The sequence below is a fragment of the Myiozetetes cayanensis genome, unplaced genomic scaffold (assembly GCF_022539395.1).
Source record: "Myiozetetes cayanensis isolate MyiCay16 unplaced genomic scaffold, myiCay2020 scf9, whole genome shotgun sequence".
Lineage (NCBI taxonomy): Eukaryota > Metazoa > Chordata > Aves > Passeriformes > Tyrannidae > Myiozetetes > Myiozetetes cayanensis.
In genome coordinates, this window is record NW_026088185.1 from 4,698,345 (window position 1) to 4,720,850 (window position 22,506).

At 41.2% G+C, this 22,506-nt stretch overlaps 1 protein-coding gene across 1 annotated transcript in view; it reads left to right on the forward strand.

Moving 5' to 3' along the window:
* The window catches only part of CPS1 (carbamoyl-phosphate synthase 1), an 84,135-nt gene extending 62,571 nt beyond the window's left edge, over window positions 1–21,564 (forward strand). The window contains exons 29-38 of the mRNA XM_050340461.1: window positions 2,600–2,677; window positions 3,640–3,747; window positions 4,489–4,578; window positions 6,374–6,544; window positions 8,819–8,893; window positions 11,617–11,715; window positions 16,794–16,853; window positions 17,751–17,863; window positions 18,402–18,531; window positions 19,782–21,564. Coding sequence (XP_050196418.1) covers window positions 2,600–2,677; window positions 3,640–3,747; window positions 4,489–4,578; window positions 6,374–6,544; window positions 8,819–8,893; window positions 11,617–11,715; window positions 16,794–16,853; window positions 17,751–17,863; window positions 18,402–18,531; window positions 19,782–19,880 — 1,023 coding nt within the window. The 3' untranslated portion in view covers window positions 19,881–21,564. The remainder of the gene's footprint in view (window positions 1–2,599; window positions 2,678–3,639; window positions 3,748–4,488; window positions 4,579–6,373; window positions 6,545–8,818; window positions 8,894–11,616; window positions 11,716–16,793; window positions 16,854–17,750; window positions 17,864–18,401; window positions 18,532–19,781) is intronic.
* The last annotated feature ends 942 nt before the right edge of the window (window positions 21,565–22,506 follow it).

Consider the following 22,506-nt stretch of genomic DNA (forward strand, 5'->3'; position numbering starts at 1 on the left):
CTTTCCCTTCTTTGTTGGGGGAGGAGCCCCTGAAAGTGTAGTTTGACTCCTCAGTTTGTTCCCTAACAGGCTCCCTAGCATAGGATCCTGTGCAAGCATCCTTACTGACATGGGATGCCTACATGGTAGCGTGTTTCTGAATTGTTTTGTCTGTCTCCTTTGAACAACTTAAAAACTTCATCTTGGTATTTCTTCTGAGGTTTTTTTTTTCTTTCTTTTTTTTGAATGGTCACTGATCAGAACCATAAACACTGCTGTCACAGGAGTCTTGGAGTAAAAAATAAGTCAGAGAGGAACTCTGAAAACACAACTGGCTGTGGAAGCCAGATACATTACTGCTGGTTAAACAGGTGATTAAAGCTTGAACAAGAACAAACCCATTCAGTTTTTAAGTATATGAGGCAAATGATGGAAGTTTAGCTTTTCAACAAGAAATGGTATAGAAAGAATGAAAGGGAGATACCTTGCAAAGTAATAATATCCTGATAGATAGATTAGTGTGGAGGCAAGGAAACCTCTTACTATAGTCTTTGAACAAGTTTTAGAGGGAAATTACCACTGTTACTTTCATCAGAACGAATTATTTAACTAATTCTCAGAAGACTACAGGGTCAGACTGTGCTAGTGTGCCAGGTTCTTAGCAGTGCTCAGCCTCCCAGAATGACTAACTTCTCTCTGTACTTCATCTGAAGTACTCTGCTTTGTGTTTACACTCACAGAAGCAGCCCAGACAAGAGCCTTAAGCCCCATTCAGTGGGACAAATCACTTTGTCATGCTGCTGGGTGGCTTTATGATGGCAATGGATGCCCTGTAGGAGCCTGAAGCCAGGAAAGTGCCAATTGGTCACCTTAAGTTGTCACAACTTGAGTGACCTGAATTGGACAATGCTGTCCTTCATTGCTGAGAGGTCTCATCACTGGTGGGAGTTGCACTTATAGAGTCTTGGCAATATGTGATGTATTCTTAGGGGAAATACAGGGTGTTCCTATGGAATCCTTAGGATGTCCAGTTCTGCTTCACAAATAAGGCACTGCCACATGCTGCAAACATGACCAGTTGCCCACCATGAATTTTTGGGTGCTCTGATTCTGATTTTCATCTGGTTCTGCTATGGTTCTGATCTGTAAAACTAGATTTAGATGCTAATTTTTTGCTGGTGTAGTCAGACTGCCAAGGAAAGACTTCTTCCTCCATCCAATATTGTGTATTACCAAAAGTTATGGTATAGTTGAAGTTAAGGTAGCAAAAAGCAAACCAGAACGAAAATAACGTGTTCTACTTCTAAATTAGGAAGGGTTTTTCAGCCTTGTTGAGGCTTTGTGGTCAGTGAGTGGTTCCACAGAAGCTACCAGTATTAGTTGTGATCATCTTTGTGGGACACAGGCTACAATTTTCTGGTTACAAACCCTTACCTAATTCTGCTCTGTCCAGCAGAGAATCTCCAGGTAAAGGGCCTGACCAGTGTTGTTCTGTTGTTTTAACTACTTTGCTGTTCTGGTGTTGTTCCATTATGGCATTTATGTTGTCAATAACGTACCAAACTTCTTGTGTGAGTTGAGACAGGTTGAAATAAACAAGGTTGTGTGCACATATAAAACCTTCCGGTGAAAAACTGCAGCAAGACAGAAAGGTACAGGACACAAGCCACTAAATTTATGAAACAGTGTCCTTGCCTGTGAATTTACCCTTACACTGATAAATGGAAGGAATTGTGTCTTCCAACTTTCAGAGTTGCTTGTGTCTTGTAACTTTTGGAGTTGCTTGATATTTTTTCAAGAGAAGCCTTTTGAGCATGCACAGACTGTCATATATTTCATTTTATTCTCTAATAAATAACAGGTAGTTAATAGTGGATGGGACAGGTAAAATGCTGAGACACAATGCTGGCCGAGAAGAATGAAGATTAGATTTTTTTGGAGCAGGTGTCTGGGAGGAGGAAGTATTAGAGGGGAATGGGAAGTGTGGGGTTACATCCCAGACACAGGTAGGAGGAAGAAGAAGGAAAAAAATCTGTACCAGGTATTGAGAGACAGGGACAGGTTGTTCCTGTCCAGCTATAATTACTGGCAACCTCTCCCTGGGAGACTTAGGAAACCAGGCAGAGAAATTAGAAAGGAATGGATCAGTTACCTAAAATACATGACTAAAGTAGCAAACAACCACTCTACAAAGTCATTAAATATGCCAAGGATTAGTTACTTTGTGAAGCAGGATGTTCAGTGAGGTGTCTGGGAGGCTCAAAGGGAGGAAAAATGGAAGATTTTGGAGGTAAGGATCATCCTTGAGAGACAGGATCAGAGGTCATTGGATCCATGCACGTCTCACTATCTTACTTTGCCATGATCTCACGTAAAAGCCTGCTGTGGTTTTGCCCCAGATTTCAAGATGTCATTATGGAGAACTCAAACTTTCGCATCAGTGGTTTTGGGGAAATCATGCCATGTTTTCACCCATTATATTCTTTCAAAATTAACTCGTCTGTGGAAATAAAGATATTGATAGATTGGTCTTTTGGGATTCTGCTTCCCAAGGGGCCTGGATGGTCTCCAGATACTCTCAAATAAAAACTTTATTACTTTTTCCTTGTCTTGATGACAGGATCACCCTGTGGTACTCACTAAATTTATTGAAAATGCCCGTGAGGTGGAAATGGATGCTGTAGCTAAGGCAGGAAGAGTAAGTACTTTGCTTTTCTTTAATTGTAAACTTGTTTTTCAGGATTGAAGATTTGCAAAAATGTGTGGTTTGAATGATTTACTGTACAGCCATGGATTTATACTGTGAAGGGTAGAGAAACAAGAAGAATTCATTTTAGGTTCAAAATCATTATGCTTGAACAGTTATTTTTTTAAGCATTGCTTATCCATGTAAATGAGACCTTTAGAATATAATTTTTACTGCATTTGCGAATCACTGACTTCAGGAATTACTTTCATCAGAACTGTATCAGCGTGTGTTATGTAATTGCCATAGTTATTTTATTATTACAACTTCACCTTGCATTTCATTACTCAGCAAAGACAGTTCTCACAAAAAAACCCACAAACTTAACAATTAACAGAAATACTCTATTTTCAATGCTAATTTTTAACCAGCAGACACAATCACTTTTTTTGGTATCGGGTAGTGTGCTTTGATGCAGTTCATTCAGTTTAAGTCCTTAGGCCTGTATTTCTTCCATTTGCTTTTCTCTGTGATAAAAACACCATGAGAGTGGGCAAAAAATAATATACCGATGATGTTAGTTTGTTCTTCTTTCTGGTGGGGAATGACAGCTTTTTTGTGCTCTGGCCAGCAGAACTTAAAGAGCTGGTTTAAAGTGTAATTAACTTTTACCTTCTGAGTCCTTGTGTGTTAGAGAGAGGAAGCCTTTGCATGTCCAAGCTATGGTGGGTTTTGTCATGTTCACGATTTGTTTAACCATGCTATGAAACACACTGACATGCTCTCCTTGTTCATATGCTTTGTGTCTGGCTTCAGGCTTATTCTCCTCCAAATCTTGGAAAATTCACTTTTCCCCCCCCTCCCCATCTATATCCTCTTTTGGATACAGCTGTTCAGGTAGACTGTGGTGAGGATGAAGGAACAATCGATGAGAGAGGGGAGATGACCAACTGCTGTCTTGTTACTGTATGCAGGTTATTTCACACGCTATTTCGGAGCATGTGGAGGATGCAGGTGTTCACTCTGGAGATGCCACCCTCATGTTGCCCGCACAGACCATTAGCCAGGGAGCCTTGGAGAAGGTAGGTGTTGCACTAGCACTGAAAAGAGAAAAGGAAATAAGAGTTTGAATCTGCTTTCCTTCAATCAGCAATGGAGCAATCAAATCATTAATGTTTTTTTCTGAAGGCCAGTGTGATATATGCAAGTGAAGGATGTCACAGTGCCCCTGTGACTGGCTGTGCTGTGCATAGCATCATTTGAATTGTATCTCATTGATTTTAGCAGTAAGTGTACATGCTCTTAGACCCACTGGATTGTTTTGTTTCCTTGGTTTAGAACCAGTTTTCATAGCAGTAGAGGATTGTCTAATTCATACATATGCCATGGCTCACTTTCTACTTCCTTCTCTCCCACAATCCTTAAATGATTTTGTCAGGTGTAAGACTTTCTAGCTGCCTGCTTTTCCAAACATAATATCAGGATGAATTAACCTCACCTAGTCTTGACTTTTTTCCCTTTCAAGAATAAACCTGATGATACAAAGTTAGTTGTCAAAATGCAATTTTTAAATAAAATATGCCATCACCTGTGATGTCATCCTGTTAAGGGTTTGCTTGGAAGCCAGCAAAGTCTGTCATGCACTGATCTGTGCTCCAGCTCTGTTTCCAAGAATGTCCAAGGCCTTGCTTCTGAAAATAGTTGTCTCCTGAAGCAAAGTTATTCAACACTTGTACTGACAAATTGCCATGATGCTGTCTATTCTGTGGGACTTACTTATTTTATATACAGACATTTACACTTTATTTATTTGTGTTTTATAGGTAAAGTCTGCTACAAAAAAAATTGCAAATGCCTTTACCATCTCTGGTCCGTTCAACATCCAGTTCTTGGTGCGAGGCAACGAGGTGCTGGTAAGAGCTCTTGTGACCGTGGCAGGAATTCAGGCTCTCCTTAGGTGCATGGTTCCTGCATCCCTGCTGAGGAAACTCTGTGGCAGTAGTAGCTGTGGCAACTGACCTGCCTTGTCTGATCATGTGGGCTCACGTGTGCCACCCCTAATCACACAGCTCTCCCTGTCTCTGTGGGAGAGAGCATCCTCCTCTGCCTTTTCATTCAGGGTTCACTGAGTCTTGTTGCCTGTCTGCCAGCACTAGCTTTGTTTCGGTGTGGGCTGCGCTCCTTCCCAAAATTATCAGTTTGGAATAGGATGGACAGCACTGAGACCTGTGCCTCATCCTATAAACTGAATATCATGGCTTTTAGATCTCTGATATCCTCTCTCATCTTTAGCTATTTTGGTGTTAAATTAAGCCTTCCAAGGGATTGGAAAGAGAGCAAGACAATGTTTAAGCCTTTAATATAATCCATTAAGATGGTTATCTGAATAGTCCTAGTAGCTATTAGTAACAGAAGTACAGTGGATGTTTAACCCTTTGTGGGTAACAGATGGCTTTCTGTTGCTAATGGAAGGAGGTCAGAGGAATGAGAGCAGAGTACGACTGAGGAAATAGTGACTAGGAAGAAAACCTGATGTAGAACAGAAGAGATGCATTACTGGTATTGGGCTATTAGTTGAGTAAAATGTACTTATTGTTGTTCCCTTTTTTTCTGTATCATGCATGGTTATTCAGACACTGCACAGAGGGACATCTGGGTGGAAGAGCTCACGGTGAACAAACGCACACAAACCAATATGGTTTAAGCAAATGTTCTACTTTATTTACGTAACCTGGGCTCTTAAATACCCTCAGAGCCCTGCAGCGCATGAACACCTTCAAACCATTGGTTAAATGTTGTAAATCACAAGGCAAACGTGTATCCCTAATCCCCTTATCATTGGGTACGAGCAGCTGTGCACGTGCTGTGAAATCATTATTGTCTTTCTCCAAAAACTCCTCCTTATTATCTCAATAGTTTACATTCTTGCAGCCTGATATCAATGCCAGTACTTTTCCCGCAACCTGCAAGCAGGCCTCTTGCTAAGACAGGCTAAGGCCTATTAGTATGGTTTGTTCATGGTGCTTATTACTAGTTAAGCACCCCACAGGGACAGACTGGAGTTTTTCGTTCCTTGCTTTCTCTCATCTGTGCTTGTCTTTTCTCTGCACAGCCCCCCCTTTTCAATTCTACCTTAACTTACTATTCTTGCCCCCCTTCGCTCCCCTTAGCCCTCAATTACAGTGATTCCTCTTCTGCTAATCATCTCCAAGGTAGCTTCTCAGCAGGATGCAGAACTTCTTTGTTACTTTCTTGGGTCACTGAATGACTTCCAGGTGTGGATAAGGGAAGTCAATAAGATAGTCCAGCCTTTCAGGAAGTGCCACTACCATGGAAAAAGAACAGGTTGGGCTTCCAGAGGTTGTACCTAATGCCTGTGCATAAGTTTCCATGCCTATTGCACATTAACTTAGGGTACAGCATAGCATGTTTTCTGAGTGAACTCTAGCTTGCCCTCAGTTCTAATATTCAGTCAATAGAGAAGATCCTCAGTTAAACAACATCAGGCTACTTGTATCTCAGGCTGGCCACTCCCCACCCCTCATTGGTCTTTTAATATTGAACACAATTTCTCTGTCTTGTATTTGGCAATCTGAAGCTCATCACTGCCAAGAGGACTAAGGACTGATTTCTGGAAATATGAATCAGTCTGTTTCTTCACTGCACAGTGCCTGACCCTGCTATTTCTCTTTTTTTTAATCCCATCAGGTGATAGAGTGCAATTTGAGGGCTTCACGTTCCTTCCCCTTTGTATCGAAGACTCTGGGTGTGGACTTCATTGATGTGGCCACTAAAGTGATGATTGGAAAAGAGGTTGATGAATCATCGCTCCCCACACTGGAACATCCCATTATTCCATCCCAGTATGTTGGGATTAAGGTATGCTTTCTAAAAGAACACCAAAAAACTATCTAACATATGTGTGGACATGTACAATCTTGTGTTGTGAGTGCCCCCCAGATTTCATCATGAGGATTTGGGACTTGTAATCCCCTTTTTATACAGCACCAGTTAAAATAGATGTGGAAATCTTGGATCCTTTTATTTCAGTAAGGCCAAGGTTTTACTCTTCATAATTACTAAGCTTATATAGCACACAAGATACCAAAGTTTACTGTTGGTATTTTTGAATGCTTAGTGGAAGAAAAAAAATTAATTGAAGTTCCTGATCATAAAAATCCAGGACAGTATTGCAGAAAATCCAAAGAATAATGAGAATTGTTTATACTGAAACTTTCAAGCTTTAATAGCTTCCATATCAAGTGAAAACCAAGGAAGCAGAAAACACCTAATATCTTCCTACTAATAAAATGTTCAGATTTATTAACATGCAAGCCAAATCTGTGACCCAAGCCAGGCCAGGTTATTTGAAACCAGTGTAGAAGTGGCTTTACATTTTATTTTGATGCCACAGATAGGCATGATCTGAAATTTGAACTTGAGATTTTTGTTTTGCTTTTGTGAGTCTTATTTATTTTTTTAAATTTCTGTTATTTAGACCTAGGTCTTCTACACTGTTGTTAGCTAAACTGTCAAGAGTTTTTTCTCTCCTGGGAGTGCTGGCTACAGAGTGGAAAAACCAACTATATTCCTCAAAACTTCCCACAAAGCCTTTTATACTCTTTGTGTTCTGTGTGGATTTGTCAAATATAAGAACTTACCTTTGGAAATGCTAAACTTTGAAAAATATTCCAGTTTCACCTCTTTGTCGTTATTCGTGCGTCATATTTTCTATCATCTCGCAACTTATTGCTAGGAATATTTGCATAGAGACAGGATCTTGTTTTTCCAGCAGGTCTTAAATGCTCTGAAAAGAGAGTATGAAATTCTCTTCCTCTTCCACATCCTCCTTTGTGGATTTGAGTCTCATTGTTTCAGCTTTAGTGACTGCAAGACTGTCTTAACATGTTTGCTTGTAGACTGATGCAAGTATCATGGCCTGACCAAGATTAAATCCTGGATAGAGCATGACTGACTAAGTTTTAAATGGAATTTAGTGTCAGAGTCTGTTCCTGTGGATGCATTTTTATGTTAATGGCAGACAAAAGTTAGGGAGATAGTAGAAGACTTAGCTGTTTGTTACTATTCAAGACAATATGTGCATTAAAATAATCCACCTCGACTGCCACATCCCAGCTTGAGACTCTGGAGTTGGCCCCTGTAAAAATTTTCTCTTTACTTACAGTAGAAACAAAACTGATTTAAAAGTCACAAAAACAGAGGACATTTTTTGAGAAACCTTGTGAAGTTGTGCTGTTGCATTTTGGCTGGTCATTGTTAGGTGCCATGAAACAGAATCTGTCCTGTCTGCAGTGTTATCATCAGAGACTTCTAGGAACAGAATTATGTCTGTGGATTTAAAAATAGATTCTTTCTTAAGCAACAAGAATCCTGTCTTCATGAGAATGCCGTGAAGATGGCGTTTAAGATGTGGAGAAACCTATAGAAAATGATTCCGTAGCAGGAAATTTGTTCCTTGGTTGTCACATGTAGTCATTTTTTATTAACAGTTTCTTTTCCTCCTTCCTTTTTTTGTTATTTTAAGATCAAATTAGACAAGAGAACTCAGAGGCTGCAATGACCTAAGTCCTCAGATAATAATAATAATTTAATATTTTCATACAAAAGATTATGAGTGGGTATTTTGGGGAGAAGAAGGAAAACATGAGAATAATTTGCAAATTTTCATCTGGTTTACACCAGAAGAATGTTTTCTTGTGGAATAGTTTTATTTTTGTGAATGAAAAATTTCATGAAGAACAGTTTTCTCAGAAAAACCCATTGGATTTATATACCATCTCTCCTTATTCCATGAATTAGATGTTTCCTAGACTTTCTGTTTTAAAATGTGTCCTTAAAATGAAACTGATATTGGGTTACCACTGACTGAAAATCTACCACTGGAATGTGAGCATGACTGCAAGAGTTAGATAATTGATTTATTGGTGAAACACATATTTGTTTGTTCCAGTCCATCATTAGGGTGCTGAGAGAACTAATTTACCAAGTACTCCTTTGCTTATCAGCCTTGACGACTGCTTTTTTGGATAAATTAATGTCTCTTTCTGGCACTTCCAAGTGTAGCTGGAATTTTTATATTTTTTTAAATGATCTGTTGATTTGGGTTTTTTTCCTTCCTCTTTCTTTCTTCAGGCCCCAGTGTTCTCATGGTCCCGGCTGAGAGATGCTGACCCTGTTCTCCGATGTGAAATGGCCTCTACTGGGGAGGTATCTTTTTTTTTCTTAAACCAAGTTAACTTTAAACATCATGAATCTTAGAAAGTGATCTTATTTCTGCCTGAATCAGTATAGCATCTGTAGCTTCTTCAGAAAATTGAAAACATCTTCCTTAGCTGTGAAAAACGTCTTGGAAAACTCAGTTTATTCAGCCACTGGATGTCCCTCTTTAGCTGCATGTCAGCTCCCTGAGTTGGACCTAGTTGGTGTGACAGCCTGCAATGAGTTTATCTGAGAGCTGTTGGGTTCTAGGAGGTTCTCCCTGCATCAGTCTGTTTTATGAATCATCTGCTTCTGGACAGACAAGTCCTTACAGCTTCCAATCCCCCCATGAACATGTGCTAGAATAGTGATGTTGAGACTCCAGGTCATGAGTGGTTGGTCTTGGAACAGTTAATTAAGGGCAGAAAATATGTGTGGTATTTTCTTGTTGCCTAGTAACCATCAAGGCGTGCCCCAAGGTGCAAAAATCGAAAAAGAGTGAATAAAATGTTTTGGCTGCAGTAATGACTGTTGGTAGGATGAAGAGACTGGGCAGCTTTACCCACTCTTGCTATAGCCAGGCTGCGAGGCACTTCTGAAACCTCTCTCAGTGTACACATGGCACATTGTAAGGGCACAGGGCTGTTCATTTTCTGCCTAGGCTCATCACCCTCACACTGGGGCTACAGGATTCCATCTAGATCACCTGAAGAGACGTTTATTCGCTTAGAACAAAGAGGTTGCTTTATGAATTATTGCTGAGCTATCAAGGGCTTCTTTAGATACACTCAAGCGATCTCTAAACTTACTTTGTTACTTCTAGAAAGAGTTGCAGTAGCAGAAACTTATTCTGGGCCAGAATTTATTCTGTGATTAAATACTGAGACAATTAGATTAGGCTTAATACTGCACTACCATAGCTAGGCAGGTGGCAGAGTCTGGGCTACTTTACTGGATGTGGGCTTGGGTGTGTCTATAGGAGCTGTTTTCATTAGGAAATATTTACTGCTGTAATATAAAAAAGCATGCTACCCAAATGCAAGCAGAGAACAGCCTTAGGTCTCCTACATTTCTCCAGAATTACTGTATTTTACTCTTTGTAATGTGTGGGAAATCAGTATTGCAGAAAATTTCCTTTCAATGAAGTTAATAAGTCAAGTGGCTTCCGTGACTTCCTCATTTTCAGAACACAATTGAATGCACAATCTCCCCTGCCCCCTCCCTCACAAAAAAACCAACTCTATACAGAGTTAGAGATTACCATGGGGATAAAGGAGGGATTATTAACCTTTATGAATTGGAAAGATCCATATTCACAAATGCCATAAAGTGTGACAGTTATGAAAGTCTTTCTTATGAGTGAAGTAAGTGTAATAGCTTGCTTTGGGTAAAACGCTCAATTATTCCTCAAAGACATTTCTCACACACATAGCTTGATCTGGGCTTGAATTTGTTATCCCTGTCTCTTTGAGTATTGTGGCTGTTTTGACCATGCCATAATGACCTGCCTCTCCTGGCAGGCTGGAAATCCCTGTTCCAAGCCTACAAGACATGGAGTTGTCCGTCACCCTAAGAAGTCCAGGATATACACAGCATATAGATATAGTGTGAACATTCAAGGATGAGTTTTAAAGGAAAGCTGGGATATTAGTTATCATGACTTTTTTTTATCCTTTTCCTTCCGGGATTTTAGTTGTTCTTTTTCACTTCAGAAGATCTGGCAAATCATCATTTGTTCTTCTTTCATGAAATAATGGTTTCTGCTCACCATGGTAACAGTGAGGCCATGAATCTGAGGGCTAGCTCTGAAATGGGAAGGACCATAAGAGGAAAATGGGAAAGCAGTTCTCAGTCAGCCCCTTTATCCCATCTGTGTATGTCAATGGATTTGTTGTTTCAAAGAGAAAAATCTGGGACAGTTTCTGCTTCTGACTGTTTTTCAAAAAGTGTGGAGCTGGCCAGGAAAAGTGAGGGTTGATTTTGTTTGTTTGTTTGTTTGTTTGTTGTTGTGGGTTTTTCCTGCTTTTTTTAACTTTCACAAAATCTCATGCATTCCTCTTTTTGTCACCAGAATTCCAAATGCTGGAGAACTGCTAAATGATTCTTACTGGTTTTCCCCTCAAGTTTTTTTATATAAAATAAATTCTTATGAATTGGCATGATTGCTTTGGTTTTTTTCCTAAGTAAATACTAAAAGTTTACTTGAATTTTGTACATCTGTGGACTTTTAATGGATAAGCATCTTTATATACCATGTTTTTCCTTCCCAAGAAATGCCAGGAGCACAGGAGAGCACAAGCACTGCCTTACCTTGGTTTGCAGCACAGACAGAGGAACTTGCTGCGTGCAGAACCCTCGCTGGTGTTGAAGCTTTGTATAATGATAAACAATTTGCAGTGCACTCCCTAACGTTAGAGCACAGGCTGTGTACAGCATTCCAATAGCTCAGCAGAATCAGTTGTTGTTACTCCTCAGTGTGCTGTTTGAAACTAAAGTGTTGCTTATTCCTTCATTATTGCTTCATTAAAATGATGAGATTTGTCTACAATGATTTTCTGATTTATTCCCACCCTCCCCATGCCTTCAGGGTCCATGCAAATGCAGTCTGACTTCTTTAAGCAGAACCAAAAAAGCCTGTTTAAAGATTTCATTCCTGTTTCTTGTTAAAACAATGGTTTTTGGGTTGTTTTGGGGTTTTCCCCTCATGTTGCCGCCTTTGTGCCTTTCCCCAGGTTGCATGCTTCGGGGAGAACGTGTACTCTGCCTTCCAGAAGGCTATGCTTGCCACAGGGTTTACATTTCCTAAGGAAGGGATTTTGATTGGAATCCAGGTGAGTCCTAAAAATCAAAGCTGAAAAAGGATTGACACAGAGAAACTTGGTAGCTCTTGCCTTGTTTTCATTCATGTGGCTTTATGGCTTAAATGTGTTTCTCTGCCAATTCATACTGAAGTAGAGCCAGACAATGAGGAACAAACGCTCTGGAGAGATCTTTATTGGATTCAGTACAGCTGGCCTGATTGGTTTCCCTCTGTCTCCTAATAGTTTCTACTAGGAGCTGCAGAAGTTTGCTGGAAGCAGAGACCTAGGATCAGAGAGCTAGAAGCCACCTTTCTATGGAACAAAACCACAGACAGGCAGTTCAGAGAAACATCCCAGCTGGAACCCACAGAATCTCACAGAGCTCACTCTATGCCCCCTCCCAGATGGGAGTCCTGGCAATGGTACTTTCACCATATAATCATATAAACCCTCTACATCTGTGCATTGCCTCTTGCCCTTTTGAAGCCAGTTCCCCTCCAATCTCCCAAACAGTGAGGCAGCTTCCATGCTGCAAAGCTGGACCTGCTAAGCTTTCCTCTTGGGTGTATGTTTCATTCCAGGCAGAGCTGTAGCATCATTGACAGTGCAGAAAATGTGATGTTTTTGGGGTGTTGTGGGCTAGTTACTGAAGTAATTCAGTGCTGTCGGGCCATCAGGCCTCCACAGGTGTGGCACATTCCTCTCCTCGTTGGAGTCATGATGGGAATATAATCGAGTACAGTGGGGTCAGGGGTTAAAGGACAACAGTCTTCACCCTGCAGCCCACTTCTCCTGCCATTGTTCCTCACCCTTTTTGATGATGCTGCACAGCCAATTTTGTTCCCTACCCTGCAGCTCCTGTCAGCGAGGAGTAGCTCAGGAAGGAAGAGCCAACGCTATATTTGTGTAGTGGTGTTTCTGGCTTCTACACCTTGCCAGAGCTCTCCTCTTAGGGACTGCCTTTCAGACACATACTCTGCAGGTTCAGTGACTCCATGCCAGACTAGAGCTTGGACTTCAGCATTTCATCTCTTGCTGTCACCATCCCTGAAAGATGCTCTATGTGACAGAAAGTTTAAATGATGTCATTACGGGAATGTTGTCCAGTGCAATGGCTTTTACAAAGTGCTGTTACGTGAGGGAGTTCCTGGTAGGTTTGCATTGGTAACAGCACTACCCCATTCACAGGCCTGGATCAGTAAGGAGGGTGTGTGTTTCAGGACAAACAGGGGGCTAGGCAGAAAAGCAAAAAGCCTTGGCTCTTTATCAAGGAATAGCTATCAACTGCAAGAGGGGCTGAAGTCAGAAACACTTGCAAACTTTGGGATGTATGTGTGTTCCTCAAGAATTCAGACACTTCCACTGCAACTAGAAAGTTCTTGGGCCCCATAAAACCAGCTGATCACCTCCTGCCATTTCCACGTTGTGTTTCTAATAAGCTTATCCCCTACGTGATTGCATAAAACTGATAAAACAAAAACACAGAATAGACGACTTTTCCTGTCAGACAGTGAAAAGTGTCTTTGGCTGTTTGTGCCAGCAGAGAAAGCAGAGAATATGAAGGAAGTGTGTGAAAAGTGGCCAGAAAGGAACACGATTTCTGGTAACACAGACTACCACTGAGTCCATAAGTGTCACATATACACGCATCTGTGGATGGAAGCTGTTGCTTTGTTACCTTTAATTAGCAGAAAAGTCTTTGCTTGCTGCCTAGATAAAGTTTAAAATTAGGTATGAAACTCTGGGCAGTTGATACTGTGTGTCTACTGTATATCTAATCACCTGCAGATTTAAACCCCAGCATTTTTAAAAGGGAGAAAAGCAAAGCCAGGAGAAGAAAATGTTTAAAATATAAGCCTATTTTCCTGATAGCAGCTAAAGGAGAACAGGCAGCAAAAAGTAATTTTACCTATAGAAAGCCTTTATGTAAGTTTTGTGTCAGTAGCTGTTAAACTGAGCCAAATGTTCTTTACACAAAGATGTTAAGAAAAAAGAGAAGGGAAAAGAAGAGAGAAAGCTAAAAGCTCAACTCCACAAACCTTTTAAAAGTAACAGGATTCTGTCTTTTTTTAATGAGTGTTTACTATTCATTTTCTTGTGAAAGAAACTTGAAAATAACAGATCAATCGCTTAAAGGTCTCTCTGCATCTCAGCATATTTCTTATATAATCAAACTCCAAATCAAAAAGTGCAAAATTACTGCTGAGAACCAGGTATTTGTCACTCCCCACTCCATAGTTTGTCACCTACCTACTTTTCAATGGTCTGCTTTGAAACTGAGGGGAAATAAAGCCCTGTGAGAAGAGAAGGTTGACATGCTGACCTAGACCTGACATATGGACTGTAAGCGGTCTTCCCTGTGTATTTAGCTGGAGGAAAGGGGAGTCCCTCACTGGAGAAACAAGAAACACAAGGAATAGGGAGGCATCGGGCGGGCTGTGAACGCCGGAACGTCACAGGATGGTTTCTCCCAGCTGTTCTGCTGCTCTGGGGTTGATGCTTGTCAGGAGCACATATACAAGCCCCCTTGGTTGTCTCTGAGAAGGTGCTGTGGTTCTTCTGCAGTGGATGGTTAACTCAAAGCACTTTCAGAGGCTTCATTGCTTTCGTGACTAGCAGCTTGCACTGATTTTTAAACTGAACTTTTAGCTCTTGCAGAGAGAGAAATAAGAAGGCACATTGTCTTGTGTTCTTCTTCCTTCATAAGTGTCTAGGCTCATATTTTGGTTATTTGGTATGCTGCACCTTTATGCCATTGCTATTAGTATTGTGAGGTGAGAGGATGCTGCCTTCCTGAAGGTAAAAGTCAAATGGACGTAATTAACAGGAGTAGAAAGGGAGTACTTGATTTTCTTGCAAATGTTTCTCTCTGTGGTGTTTTGCAAATCAAGAGTCAAATGGCTGTGCTGTGACCTGCAGTCCAAACTGGTCCCAGTATGGCCAGGTAATGAGCCCAGCCTTGCTGAGGGGCTTCCAAGTTGGTGTGCTTACAGCTTGCCGTTCAAGTGGCAATGCAAAGGTGTGGGTAACCCAGAAATCATTCTCAAGGTCAGACAGGTGAGTGTTCCTTGATATCTGAGGGACAGCACAAGGTAGGTTGTGCAGTCAGGTGGGACCACAAGCCTGCTGGGTTGTCCTTCAGCTGTGAGCACTCTCTGACACTGCCCAGGTTGAAGATCCCTGGGATTTTAGAGGCCTGATGTTCTTCCAGGGTAGATTGAGTACGGCTTCCTTGTTAGACAAATGGATCTGTGCTGGTTTATGCAATCTGATAATCTGACCTCTTTTCTCTTCACAATCTGGAAAAATCTATGATGCTGAAACCTGACTCTGTCATTAAATAATTTATGTTTTATACAAGAGGAGTTGAAAAGCTAATTTTTTTTCCTTCCTGATTGGGCTATTCAGTGATATCTCTGGGATGGAGTGCATCTGTCTTGCATCTGTGCTGGTGACCATGAGATGCGGAAAGCATTGATAAAGTATTTTAGTTTTAAATCCCAGCCCTCAAAGTCTGTTGTTTCAAGGTAACCTTCAGCCTTAATTCCTCACGTACCAGAATTTTTGTGTCCTCCACAGTGGATTTGGATGCAGAATTCAAGATTATCACAGGAGATGAGATGGCTTCATATTGTGCTGGATCTCAGTGAGAACTGGTGTAGATGTACTGATTGAAGTGAGGATGTAGCCCTTTAAAAATAGCAAGGCTTCCTTTCAAACATGAGAGGGGTTATGAGAAATGGAACTTTTTCGATAAAGGAAAAAGAATACAATTCTCCTACAATAAATATCTTCCACTAAATAAATCTGCTTGTGCTTTTCACGTTTAGTAACTAATGGTTTCTTACACAGGTTATTTCAGCTAGCTTGTAAATCTAAGGCTGCTCCAATGCAAGCTGACAGCTGTAATTTCTTTTCATGGAGAGGCTGTTTTATGTATCACAAGTGTTCAGTACATATTTGATAGAAGTTTATAATACTGTTGTGAAAGCCAACTCTCCTCACCAGAAGGCAGAACCCTTCTTTCTAACTGGGAAGCTGCCAACCCTGTCACATTGTCTATTTATATCTTCTAGTTAATGTACAGAATGAGATGGCTTTCAGAATGAGGTTCTTTCCAGAGTGCTTGGAAAAAAACCCTGTTTACTCCCTTTCTTCATAGAAAATTGTTCACCCTTCAGATTATTGCTCTCTCACCCATAGAGGTTAAGCTATCAGTAGCTCCAGCAGGGACAAGGGAGCTTGCAATAATATTACTTGCAAATGGCCAGGCTAGGCTAAGGTTAAAAGCAAGGTTTGGCTTGCCTTGGCAGTGAGAAGGGCACGTGTTGCGTCTGATCTTCGCATTGCCATACCTTCAACATCCCAAAGATACTTATGCTAGCATCAAATTTTCCCTCACCTTTTGCTCTAAAACGGCTTGTTCAAGTGCAGGTATCTACAGGAGGTTGTCTTATCTTTCTAAATTGTGTTGGATGTGGGTCTGCATTGTGAGAGAGCCTTTCAAAGGTGCCCCACGTATCTGGGCATTCAGGTCCTTTTGGGAACACAGTGTCCCAGTCTCCCGAGTGGTTTTGTGTCTTCCATTTCCATATGCCTGTGGCAATTAAAAGTGAACTCACACATACACAGACTCCTATCCATGTCAATGTGCAAACAGAGCATCCAAAAGTAGACCAAAGCCCATCCATATATGTTAGCTGCCAGAAGAGAAAGCCAAATGTTTGAGCAGTGATTGAAAAGATATTTAATTAAGAGCAGAGGAGACTCTAGTTAGTGTATTTGAGAAGGCAGTTGCCTAGATATTAAATATGCAATAGTAAATCTTCTGTAGTTGCAGTCAAACTTAGTATGAGAAAATTTACCCTGGTGTTGTAACAAAATATATCTTAGCTGGGAGTGACCTGGGCTGCAGGATCCAGACATTTGTCTTGGGAATGGCTCTGTATGTGCACATGCAGAAATTTCTGTGCACCCACACACATTCTCTCAGCACAGAAAGGTGTATTTGCCTCTTAGCACAGTCTCGAGTATCTTTGATTTGCCCAGCAAACCACTGTTTCTAAATCCTAGTCTTGATGCTTCATCTAAAAAATTTCCTTTTTCAGAAGTCCTTCCGCCCCAGGTTTCTCAGCATAGCAGAACTGCTGCATGAGGAGGGCTTCAAGGTAGGTGGTTTCAGTTTTTTAAAGCTAGAGAGCTTTCAAAATCTGAAATGTCCTCAGCCTGCTGCAGGAACAAGTTGGAGTTTCTTTGGATACAGAGAAAAAAGGATATTTTCAAGGTAAAACAGGGATTTTAAGCTAAGTGATCCATGAAGTCAGCAGGTATCACCCAACTAAAAGTTCTCATGATTGCTTAATTATAATGGGACTGTTGTGAGGGCAGGAACAACTCTGGCTCTGCTATCAGCATGCAGCCAGGATGGACATTATAAACTCCTCTAAGTTCTCCAAGATACAAAAATGGTAACAGGATGCCATGTGTGGCAGGAAATAAGGAAGGGAAAACCTTTTGTATGGAGAAGATTTTTATAGTGCTACTATAAAAAGTTTTCAGTGATATTCGCAAGCTGCAGAGATACGAACTCTGTGGTGTTTATATCCCTCTTGTAACTCTTCTGCATCCTTTGGCATCCGTGTCTGTATGGAAAGGCAACTACCAACACAGCCACAGAAGACTGGTGAGAGCTTTTACAGTTCTGCATTTCAAAGCTTAGTGCTAGGCATAAAAAAAAAAAAAAAAGGTGGCAAAAAAAATCATAAGTGATTGAACTTAAACCCTATTGAAAGTCAGAGGGATTTAATTTTTCCTAAGTCACTTCACTACTTCTGGATGTATTACTCCCATTCATTGACTATCATCCATCAGGAAATCCCAGGTAACAGAAATCTGGGAGAGTCATTCTGTACTGTATGGAGAGACACCTTTGTTATGAAAAATTCCCTCCAAAATCAGCTCTGACAGCCAAGGCTGTGTGTTGGGTCAGATCACAGGAGTTAAATGAAAAGATTTGGTATGAAGAAGCACACAGTAAATGATCTTTTTTTTTTTCTCCTTCACAGCTTTATGCCACAGAAGCAACCTCATATTGGCTCAATGTTAATGGTATCCCAGCGAGCCCTGTGGCGTGGCCATCGCAGGAAAGCCAGAGCCCGAGCCTCCCTCCAGTCAGGAGGTAAGAGGAAGACTCACCTCATCAAAATTGTGTTAAGAGCCAGCACAGCAAATACAAGGGGCAAATTGCTGGTCCTGTTGAGATCAATGGGACTTCAGATTGAATCCAAAAGTTTTGGTTTCCCTGATTCTGTCTGGAATTGCCCCAGCAGGGAGGTTTCAGCTTGATTAATGAACATCTCATTGAATAGTCCTATTTAATATGGCTTGGAGGTATTGCTCCATGTTACACTTTCATGCAAGGATATGTGGAATATGAATATTTAGCCTTTAATAACAGTCAGTCATGCCTTTAACATGCTGTGTAACAGAGTTGTGTTGGGCTGTATGAAGGCTGAATATTACTTTGCATTGCTGATTAGAACAGAAATAAAGCCGAAATTCCTTTGTGACAGCTTAGTGCCTTAACACCTTGTTTTTTGGGGTGAAGACTAAACTGAAATGAAGTTTTTCAGTGTTGTTTATCTCCATGCCTGTGCTATTCATCAGAGTATTAGGCAGGACACACTGTGATACTGTCTTGTGCATTGTCTCTTTAGGCTGATGAGGGATGGGAAAATAGATCTGGTGATTAACCTGCCCAACAGCAACACCAAGTTTGTCCATGATAATTATGTGATTCGGAGGATGGCTATTGACAGCGGGATTGCTCTTCTCACTAACTTCCAGGTACTTCCTATGTTGTTCTTTCTCCTCTTAGACATAAGAGCCTTCACAGCTTGCAAGCACTTGTGACCATAGATTCCAGAATGTCTGTACCCTCATTATCTGACAAATAATGTATCTGAAAATCATGACAACACATTGGTTTTAATGGTTTTCTTTTTGCTACTATACAAAATAACATTGCTCCAAGTAAAACAAAAACAAAACAAAACAAACAAACAAAAAGTCCTGTACTGCAACTGAATTTTTTGCTGCATCATTTTCACTTCAGAGCAAACCTCTCCCACAGGATTGCCTGTAACATGTTTGAATTATGCATGGGAACAGCTTTATAGTGAGATGTTTTTCCAGTATGGTCCTTAAACCTTACAGCAGATGTTGCTGGGCTTTCTTAAATGATCCTTGGGACAGTCCAGTTCCAAAGTGTCATCCAAGTGGAATTGCTGCCTGTCCTGTTGTGGTCCCCAGTTGCTGGTCATTACATGTTTGTAGTTCCTGACAAACCTCTTTCACATACTGACAGGGGAAGAGATATTTGGTAATGCAAAGTGGGACTCCTGCTGCCCGTAGTACCTTGCCTTTCTTTGCCAGTGGCTTCCACTGTCACAGAGCCTCATCTGGCTCTCATGAAACACAGCAGCCAAACTCCCATTGGTGTTGGTGGGTGCTGACATGAAACCCAGTGACTTGAACTGGTGTCCAGCTGTGCAAAATCTTCTGCTGTGATTGGAGTGAGTGGAGAGCAGAGAGTGCTAGACTGTAAGTTCATAGACAGGATAATGTCAGACATCATTAGAAGGAATGGGGAATTGAAGATGCATTCTTTGCCTACTAGCAAAACACACTCTGACGACCAGAACAGGGATCCCCATCCAAAATTTATTACTGCACCTGCTTGATGCATTTCACTGAACTGTTTTGATGGCAGAGTTATAGTCTCTGAGTTGGAGAGAGGAAAGCTACCCTGGTTCTCTTTAGGTTTGGGCAGTATGGAGAAACAACAGCTCTCATGGGACAGAGCTGTCTTGCCAAGGAAGCCCAGCACATCTGTGTCTCTCCAGCTGGACAGGCAGGTTCCAGAGGGCTGTAGGCAGCACCTGTGCACAATTGGTATGGATTTGGATGGACTCAAGGACTAGACCTACACAGGGTAATTTCAGGGTGACAGAGTAGAAGTGTGGAGCCTGCTCTATCACTAACCCTTCTGCAGAAGGCTTTGCAATGCTCAGTCCTCCTCTGCTTTGTATTGGCAGGTGACAAAGCTTTTTGCTGAAGCTGTCAAATACTCTGGGAAGTTGGACTTCAGGAGTCTCTTCCACTACAGACAGTTTGATAATGGAAACACTTCATAGAAGAACTCTCTCCAACCTGCAAGCTTACTGCTTTTGGCACCACAAAAGAGAGGGGATCTCAGATCATCCAACTAGCCATCTTTGCATGCATTTTGTAGCATCTGCACCAATTGCTTTTGCAGCTCACACAAATTAATTCTCTAGCCAATACTTCTGCCTGCCCACTGGAAAGCCATCCTCTCCCTAGTCTGTTTCTTCCTAGATGGGTAGATCCAGACACCACCATAGCAGAGAGGATGAAAAGAAACACAATTTATCCTACACAGGAGTTGTTCCTTCTTTTCATAAGCAAGCCTTCTCCTTAGAAATGCCTTCCTTGGATCCATACTCCAAGCTATTTGCATGCTGGACTACTAGAATCTGGCCCTGAACTCCCATAGGAACACATGGAGCTTTCTCTTTCCATTGCTGCTTATTGAGGATTTTGTGACTGTAAAAATAAAATCCTCCTTGATCCACCTGATGGCACCATAGCTGTCTGTCACGGTGTTGAGTATGACCAGAGCTCCTTAAGACAGATAAACACAAATTCCTCACAATTCCCTGCAACAGCAGACAAGCATGGTGCAGCTGCTTTTTGTTTGATTTTTAACCCTGAAGAATCATCTTTTTCAGCATGCATATTTGATGGGAGAAGAAAGCTGCGTGTATGTGCCCTGGAATTGCTTCCAAGTTCTGCTCAGACCTTCAGAGTACTATCAATATTATTTTCGAAATTCTTTGTCAACACTGTGAATTCAAGTGTCTGTCCCTGTATGATAAAGACTCTCTCTCAGCTTTGTGTCTGGCTTCAAAAGTGGAGAACTCCCCAAAGACTTTTGGGTGTCGTTGTCTAACATTTTATGCCATAACTGTGGGCATTAAAATCAAATCCTTTTAAAATGAAGTGTTGCAGTGCTTTACCTCTCCCAGTTAAGTGACCCCTTCACTTTCCTTCCCACCTTCTCTGCTGCTTTTTCAGCTCTGGCAGCACCTGCAAATGCTGTCTGTGGAGCAGACACCCATTTGGCACATGGGCCCCAAGAAGCTTAGAGTGTGGAAACAGAATAAGGGTGAAGAGATGATAGTCTCGTGTTTCTTAAATTAATGCTGCAAGATTTCAGGAAGGATGTAAAATTTCATGAGAGCTGTTATTGGTACATGCAAAAGAGTGGGCAGAGGCCGTGATGCCTTTAGGTACCATGGGACTCTCTGCACCATTGGTGCTAACTGCCAAGACCAGATTTTAAGACAGATTTTATTTCTGATCTGGTTGACGTCCCAAGTGCTCTTGTCACAGTATTTCTTCAATACTAACTTTTGTGATGAACACACGTGCCTGCTCTACGAAGGGAGAGCTTTGCACCTTTAGAATAGAGATGTTATTAAAAAACCCCACAACAGCAAAAGAAAACCCTCAAACAAACCAAAACTTTGGAGGAGCCCAAAGGCATCAACTGTTCACCCATTCAGTTGTGAAATGGAAAACTAATGGTGGTTAATGAAGCAGCACCCTACAGGCACCTTGCCATATTCTTTCAGTGGCAAAAATCCCATTAGCAACTGGTGTCATTTACATCCACCCACCCTGCTTTTACCTCTATTGGTGCACAAAGCGACATCTTAAAACATCTGCATTCTCTTGTTCTTATGTTTCTATTTTGTCACTTCTCTTATGAGTTGAAAATGAAATAAATGCCTGGATTGTGACAGCTACTCCTTCTTAAATTCTGCGTAGCCTTGATTCTGCCCTTCTTTTTTTTTAAAGCATTAATGAACACTAGTCTGTTAGGAAACCATCATTCTGATATCTGACAGTAACTGCATCACTTAGTGCGGAGCTGCCGACTACCTCAGAGGCGAGGAGGTGGTGGAAAAAGAGCAGCAGGACAGTTGAAATGCTCTTTCTCTTCAGCTGTTGTACTCAAGAGAAGGGAGAAGCCCTGATCCCCCAGGAGGGACATGTGAAATGTGAGGAGCCAGGTGACAGAGCAGCAGACTAACAAACATTGAAGAGATGGGAACTTCAAAGAAGGGGCTCTCAGTTTTGGAAAAATGGGAAAAACGTTTGCTTCTTTTAATTCAACTTTCTTCAACAGTACTTCTGCCAGTTAGTGTGGGTGTAGCTATAGAATGTATTTATAAAATGTATCTATATATTCTAGTTACTGCAGCACCTGCAGAAACTTAATCCACAGCTCCTTTGGTGTCCACAGGCTCTCATACAGTTGGAGTGCGATTCAGTAGAAAAACACACCAGGGCTGAATACATACTGAGTACTTTGTAATTATGCAGTAGTGTTAATGTTTTGCTGCAGGTGCTAAATCCTGGGCCCCTTTCCCCCTCCTCTGAAGCAGGTGACACTAATGTTCTTCCAGCACTTAGAGCTATCTATACAAATGCCATCCCTTGCCTTGCATCTTCTTTTGGTGTCTCCTCCCATTCCCTGCTGAAGAAAAAGAATTCTTTTTACTCTGACAGATACAAGATGAAATTGCAACTCCTGTCATGGTCAGAAGGAGTCAAGAAATCATGCTCCAGCTTACCTCGGGCATACACTGATGCTGGTTGAATTTATTTCTTGATATGCTTTTCTTTTTTGTGCTGGCACTATAGGAAAAGATTTATAAGTATCTACAGCTATTG